This window comes from Erithacus rubecula (genome assembly GCF_903797595.1).
Source record: "Erithacus rubecula genome assembly, chromosome: 3".
NCBI lineage: Eukaryota > Metazoa > Chordata > Aves > Passeriformes > Muscicapidae > Erithacus > Erithacus rubecula.
The window spans coordinates 84,403,511-84,411,302 of NC_136689.1; the positions used below are offsets into that span (position 1 = coordinate 84,403,511).

Below are 7,792 nucleotides of genomic sequence, written 5' to 3' on the forward strand. Positions count from 1 at the left end.
AAACATAAGGTATCTTAGATCTGCTTTGTAGGATGAGGATTTTCATAGTGGAGGAAGCTTACCATTTGCTGCTTCTTTTATCCCACTTAAGACTACAGAAAGCCAAGAACAATCTACACATGTTCATTCTCCTCCTGCCCTCCCACAATTTATCAGAAAATACTGTTTTCAACACCATTAAGTGACATTAATTCCTGCTACTCTGGACAGTCCTACTGAATAGGTATCTTTCATATCTGCCCTTTAAGCTTTCATAAGATGCACCTAATTAAAAATCAAAGGCTCCGTTTTTAGAAATGTCAGCCATCATGCCTTAGAGTTAAGAAAAATTTGGCTTTTGGCTTTATCTGAGAGCCATCTATGTACTACCTGGCAGGCACCATCACTACCTAAATGTCAATGCTCTCTCCTTGCATTCTTTCTGCAAGAACACAGCATTACCTACAACCAGTTTTTCTTTCATTAAAGTCACGAGTCTTCCAGAAAAACAGAGGCAGGACTGTTTTGGCAACAGTGAGCAAGTGGGCCTTCCACCTACCTACAACCAAGTTGCAAACTCTGACCAGCTAATAGCCTCCAGTGTAAGTGAAAGTGCAACACTGAGCAGGGTCCCAATGGTAAAAAGAAATACAGAGACCATGTGTGAAAAGGAGGGATGGCTTCTAATGGAAGTGTTTTTCTTCTTGAATCAGTTCTCATCACTGGATTTCAGATGTACAGACACGTGGTGTCAGGTCAAGAAGAAGTAATGACACGATTTATGTTTCCCTTTCCATGGGAAATCACCCCACAGCAACAGAACTGGTCAAATGCCACTCACTCCTGTACAACAGATCCAACCTTAATAGCATCTCACATTCAATACAGGGCCCCGAGGAGCTTGTGGGTTTAAAAAGCCATCCAATGCATTATTCTGTTTGGAAAGAATACTTTTAAAGTACATGATTCTTGCCTTAAGAGTGAAGAAAAAAGCCAGCATCATTAAACAATCCTTGAAATTTCATGCAAGAAGCCGAGTATAGAAACCATTATCCAGGGGTATCTGCAGTGCTTAGAATAATCTCATGTTGACATTTGTGTGGGGGCAGCTGGGTATGAAACAAGTTTGTGAAAGCCAGAGAACACCTACAAATGAAAGAATACACAGCACATAGAAGGGCAGGTCAGCAGAAGGGGCAGTCCAAGGGCAGAGCACATCCAGTAAAAAGAATAAAGTGCAAATGTTCCAGTAGAAAGAGGGTGTGGAAGCACAGATAAAGATTACTCAAGTTCACTACTGCTATACAGCCTAGAGAAGAACGAGCTAAGGAAGAACTTGGAGATCAGAGTAGATCTCTGCTTCTGTTACCATCATAAACTGACAAGGGTTTACAAGACATGTACTTTCTGATGCAGACACACAAATTATAACATTAACCACACAGACAGTAATCAACTTACTGATGCAGAATTTATTTTTCTAACAGTCCCCACCTACAAGAAAACACTGTGGCAGAACATGGCACATTTAACTTGGACAAAAATTTCAGTTTTATTGGAATTTTTTTTAAAAAATGAAACAATAACTGAAAAAAAACAAACAAACCTGAACCTTTTTTTTTTTTGTGTAATAGCTAGCAGCAATGCTGAACCTTTTTTTCTGTGTAATAGCTAGTGACTCCTCCAGTCATGTCTTTACTATCATTCCTCCACACAAGCAAATAAACCCTGTAGTCTTTGAAATCTAATAAACCTTTCAATTACTTCTAAACAAAGTCTAAGAGATAGCCTAAAAAGTTGTACTTGCAAGAGTATTGTGTTCTAAGTTCCTTTTTCAACTAGAAAGGCAAGAGGGGTGCAATGCCAGCAGGAATAACACATTTTATAGATACCAGTATCTCCTGAAATAAGTGTCTGCAAACACAATCAGCACCACAGCGAAACCCTCTGCAATCATCTCTGTACTTGACTTCATGAGTAAGCTGCTGATTGGTGATGAAGCCCACACTCCCTCCTTTTGATAAAATTTGAGCTGAAATGAAAGAAAGCACCATACACTTTTTTTAAAAGATGCTACTCAATTCATTCAGCTTAACCAGTCCCATACCTCATCTCCTGAGTATTAAAGCACTTTGTTTCATGCTCTATTCCCATAAAATCTAGACCTGCAAAGCTCAAAAAAACTTTACTGATCAACTTCTATAAATGGTGCAATGCCTCTTGCAGTTTTTGTAACTCTCAGTGTGGGTGTTACTTTCTGTGAAAGAATGGAAAAAAAACATGAGGAACAGATATGTAATTCAACAGAACAGTTTTTAATCCTCAAAACACTGACAGCTATTATATGCTCCAAAGTCCTCCATCAGTCTAGGGACTTTGGGAAAAAAAAAAGCCAACTTATTACTCTGTCTTTGGACAGCTGAGCTACAACCAGAACATGTGCAGCTCACATTCTGAGAGCACTGGGAAGTCTAAGCTTCATTTGCAGATCAGTTCAAGAAGAGTGCTCCACAGCTTCTTTACTAGGGCAAGCAGGTATGTTCATATGTTTTCAGCACTCAAGGACTAAGAGTGTCATTAACTCACCTTCTGATCCTACAAATCCTCAGACCATCTTAAATGGGCTTAACAGAAATATCTGACCTTTGATAAATCAGCATATAACCTTAAACAAAATATTTACCAAGCTTATTGACATAGACCTCTATAAGTAAACCCTTAGCACGCTGATAACAATCATCAAGTCTACTTCATAAAAGATTTGTGCTGAGATGCTAGGAGGAGTGCAGCAAGTTGTGAAGAAGATGTGAGGAGAGGAAATATATTAGCATTTCAAATATCTGGAAATGTGCGATGTAGTCCGTAGGCAAGGGAGGCCTGATAATGCTGCAGCAAGTATCTCTAGGTGGCTCCGTTCACATACTTCTGTGCTCACTTGTAAGAGTCTTACTCAATCTCTTCTGTTTCTTTTAAGCAGAAACAATTGCCAAAACAGTTGCCAAATTCCATGTTTTAGTGAAATGATGCCAATATATACAGATGACAGCTAATATGAAAGGCACCTAACAAGAGTCTAAAGTTACTCTGAAAGAAATCTTCTCTTTTATACTACTGGAGATGAAAGCAGGGCACAATTTCTCAGGTTGTTACACTCACTAACTTCTCCCACCTGTTTTTGGCTAGTGACCATTTGAGTTGAAATGGAAAGAAGATTAAATGTTTTTCAAACACAATAAACTTCCAGACTAGTTCATGGGAAACCTGGGTTTCAAAACGAACAGAAAAGGTCAGTAAAAGAGGATGAGCGTTATTTAGGCGCTGTGAGGAATGAAAAAACCAAAACTACAAGTCACCGATCCACACCGTGCAACTGCCTCTAAGAGGGACAGAAGGACACAAAACGGGCTTTGGGGATGCTGAAACACCTACAAAGGCGGCCCAACCCCAGCGAGCAGGCACAAACAACACAGCACAGCCCCGCAGGCCAGCACCATCCCTTCCTCATTCCTCCTGTACAGCGGCCGAGGGGAGAAAGTTCAGCGCCGGCACCGTCCGTACACCCGCGGCCCGGCTCGGGCTGCACCCCGGAGCCGCCCGGCCTCACCCCCGGCCCCGGCCCCGCACCCGGGCGCCACGGGACGGGCAGAGCGCCCCGGGCATCCTGGAAGGGCTTTAGCCGGCAGCGGGGGCGGTAAGAAACACGAACAGAGGAGAAGCAGGAGGCGGCGACCCCCGGAGACCGCGCCGCGGCGGGGGCAGCGCGGCCGCGCCTCGCCCTCCCCGCGCCGCCACAGGTGCTCGGAGCCGGAGGCTGCAAGCCACGGGGCAGCGAGGCAAAGGCACCGCCGCCCCGCAGAGGCTCCGTTCCCCCCGCCTGGCACACCGGGATGCCCCCACGGCCGGCGGTGCCGTCGGGCGGGCTCAGCCCCCCGCAGCAGCCGGGGAAAGGCACAGGTAGCGCCCGCACCGCGGGGCGGCCCCTCCCGGCGGGAGAGGCGCCGCGGAAGGCAGCGCTGCGAGGGGCTGTTTTCGGCGGCGCAGGGGAGGAGGAGAGCGGTGCCCACCTCCCCGCCGGCTCCGCGGAGAGGGAAGAAGGGCGCAGACGGCTCTGGCAGGCAGGACGGGGGCGGGCGGCGGTCATGGCGGGGAGGCGCGCCGCGCACCTGGCAGCAGGTGCATGCAGGCGGGGACGGCGGCCAGGGCGCCCGCGGAGGAAAAGACGAAACTAGCGAGGTTTCTCCGGCGAACGGCGCCTGTTGTGCGGCCGGGGGGGGGCACTCGCAGGTGCCCGTCGCCAGGGAGGGGGGGGACGATGCGGAGGAGGGGAGAGGGTAGCTGCAGGCGCCGTTCTGCAGGCGGCGGAGGTAAGCGCACGCTACTCACCGGCAGCTCCACGTTGACTTCGGTGCCGTCCAGGAGAAGGACGCGGCACTGCAGCACCGGCTTGCTGCCGCCGGCCGCCGGGATGTGGACGGGCGCTCCGGCGCTGTGCACGACCCCTCCGGGGAGCGGCGAAGAGGGGAAGCCTCCCGAGCCGACGGCGGCGGCGGCCGCTCCTCGCAGCCCCCCGTCCCGCTCGTCCCCCTCGCCGCCGAGCCCACCGCGCCCGGCTCCTCGCCCGTAGCGCTGCATCGACCGCCGGCCAAAGGTCCTGCGCAGGAACCGCAGCATCCTGGGGGCGCCCTGCCCGGCCGCTCACACCCCCGAGCCCGCAGCTCCGCGCCCGGCCCCGCGGCGCCTCCCAGAGCAACGCAGCAGCGCCGCCCGCCGGGAGCCAGCCCGCGCCGGGCGCCGGCCGCACCGCCCCGCCGCCCGCTCCGCCCTCTGCAGCGCCGCCCGGCAGCGGCACGGCGGGGCGGGGCGGGCCGGGACGCGGCCCCTCCCGCCGCCGGCACCGGCGGGCAGGGGGAGCTGCTGAGGCGGGCGGCCGGCACCTGTGGGGGAGGCCGGGCCGAGCGCCCCGCGGCGCGGCTGGGGAAGAGCCGAGCCGAGCCGGGCCGCGCTGCTCCTCGCCTCCAAAAACTGCCCCGGCAGCCGCTCGTCACCCACCCCGGGCAGGGCAGGGCAGAGCAGGGGTGCTTCTTTGCCCGGGTGGACCCGGCTCCGTGCCGAGCTCTCCGCGCTGCCCGCTCCGCGTCCCTCCCGCTTCCGCCCCTTCGGACGGGCGGGAGAGGGGACGGGCGAAGTTAGTTAGAAATAGAAAAAGACAAGGGGAGGATGGAGAACTGGACGCGGGCAGAAGGACGGGTCTCGGCTGTGCTGGAGGTGGCCGAAGCGGCGGATCGGGCCGGGAGGAGGAGGAGGAGGAGGGCTCCGCACCGCCTCTCCCGCCGCCTCCATCCCTGCGCACACGCCCGTCTGCCCGGTGCGTGGGAATGCCCCGCGTTTGCCTTTGCCATCGGCGCGGTCTGCTGGTTTAAGGAAGCCGCTCTGAGAACTTGGCCCGTGGAAAAAACAGACCCTCCCGACGTCCTGGGGTTCTGCTGCCTATCGCTTCTGTAGCTGTGAGGAAGGAGTAGGGGTTTGTTTATCTGTCACAGCAAATCCATAGGTACAAATACTCTCACGGTCGCTCTGCTGAAAATGCATTCTGGTTCGGGTGGGAGCGTTTTTACTCGATTGCTACGTATAAAATACTGGACGTGAATCACGGCTTGCAGTGAGGATAATTCTGTCGCCCTATGGTCAGATGTGATCTGAAGAGCTTTGAACTGAAATAATTTGCTGCTTCTTAAGTGTGGCTTTGGGGTTTTTTTTTTCTGCTGTGAATTTCTCTTAACCTCACTTCCAGGCCCGTTTGCACAAGCATTGTCCTATTTGGTATTCAAAAAGCCTGCCAAGATGTCTCAGCTTGTCATTTTTTATTGAGACTTGATAGTATTAGGTAACTGCCTGCTGCTTCTGCATCCTTTCCCATGTTCCTTCAATGCCCTGGATCAGGTCTTGAAGTGTCTCATCAGCCAAGGCCGTCACTAAACTGCATGATCTTTGGCAGAGATCTGCCCGCAGCCCTTCTGCACTTTATGGCTGCTTAAAAGAAAAGAGTTTTTATAGAAACAGAGTGGAAAGGTGCTAATCTCTGCCTGCTAATGTTCATAATCAAAAGCAGACACTTATTACAGATTATGGAGTCTTTTTTCAGTTTTTTTTCCTTGAACTGGGAGCAGAATTTCAATTTTCTTTCAGATCCTGAATGGTGCAGCGTACCTTGGGGTTCTTTCACTGCTTTAAACACAGTGATGATCTCAGTCTCATAAAGCTCGTTTGCATGCCACAAGCAGCACAAATTACCTGAAGAGTTGGAAATTCAGCAGAAATACTCTTGTCTCTTGAGGGAGCTACAGCAATTCTGGAGCAAAGTAGAGTGGGGTGGAAGAGAGGTCTTGCATCACTTGGGACTGGACTGGCAGAAAACCGAGCAAATCTTTTTCCATGCTGAAAATCTTTTTTACTCTGAAGCTGTGAGATTTCAGGCCTTTGTCTCTTTCAACTTCTGTCATGGAAACAGAAGTCTGGTGTTTTAAAATGCATAAACGTAGGCTTGCTTGACTTACATTAGCAGCACACCTGATACAGGCCAATGGCTGCATCCAGAGGCAGTCAGTCCTGCCCTTACAGAACTGCCATAGGGATGCTGGGGTCCCATTAAGGCTCATGTTAAGAAATACAAGATAATGCTCACAGTAAAGGATCTTTTAGAAGAAGCTGCTGGTGGGAGGAAATAAAGCTGGTTTCTTAGTACCCAGCTTCTCTTGGAGTAAAACAATTCCACCGTTATTTTGTCTCATGTTACCAGCAGAGCTATCTTTAGCCGTGAAACAAAACCCTTGAGCAGCAGTGGTACTGAGGATGCCTTGAGAAGTATTTAGCTAGCATTTATATTCAGATTTGTCCATGTATGTTTTATCCATCTACTTCCTCTCTCCATTTTCAGATGGACAAGCCCTGAAGGGGTTTGGTTTGCTGGCACCTGTCCTGCAGCCCTTCCTCAGACTACCTGCTACTTGCTTGCTTTCCAGTGAGAGACAGAAGCCAAAACTGCCATGGTCCTCACCTGTACTGCAGTTAAGGGCATTTCCTTTAAATCTCTATCAAAATAGCCTTCCACTGCAGCATTGACCTGCCATGGAATACTCCAGTCTCCACTGGAAGCCATGATTTGATTTCTGCCACCACTGGAAAGGTGGTGACCTAGGCAAGCCACTTTTCCTAACCCATATCAAAATTCTGGTAGCAAGTGACCAGTCTTACCTATGGCTTTGCCATGGTGCTGAGCATTTACCAAAATCCTTCCTGACATTGGTGGAGCAGCAGCAAGTTGGGGAATCTCTAACTGTTGGAGCCCCTGTTGCTGCTTGTAGCTGAATAACTGCATAAAATTTTGATGGGCACTTTATTCTTGCTCTTTCCTTCAGTGTTTTGGTTTTGTTCAAATCTTGCTTGGAAACTTTTGGAAAGCTTGGAAAGGGAGGCAACCATGTCATGGGGATGGGGGAGCAAAGCCATTGACAGTTCTGTGAAGAGACTTCTGCACAGGGCATGCATGTGCTGCCTGGACATCAGAGTCCTCTTTCTTGGTTTACCTTCTGTCACTGCAATCACATTTGTGGATTTTTCCTGGCCTGACAGACTTTCACTCTATGCAAAGGAGTGTTCTAAATTTAATTTACATGCAGCTAGAGTTTCTTTTTCTGCATTTTTAAAGAAATGTTATCTTTACCCAAGTAACTTAAACAGGCTTATATTTTGCAAGGTTCTGCCAGAGTATGTTTTGTTCCAGTCATTACTTGGAGGAAACTTACATAAACAAAGA

At 50.1% G+C, this 7,792-nt stretch overlaps 1 protein-coding gene across 1 annotated transcript in view; it reads right to left on the minus strand.

The window, feature by feature from the left end:
* LOC306799379 (band 4.1-like protein 4B) overlaps positions 1 to 4,807 on the minus strand; it is an 80,775-nt gene extending 75,968 nt beyond the window's left edge. The window contains exon 1 of the mRNA XM_079300320.1: positions 4,363 to 4,807. Coding sequence (XP_079156446.1) covers positions 4,363 to 4,650 — 288 coding nt within the window. The 5' untranslated portion in view covers positions 4,651 to 4,807. The remainder of the gene's footprint in view (positions 1 to 4,362) is intronic.
* Positions 4,808 to 7,792: the final 2,985 nt, after the last annotated feature.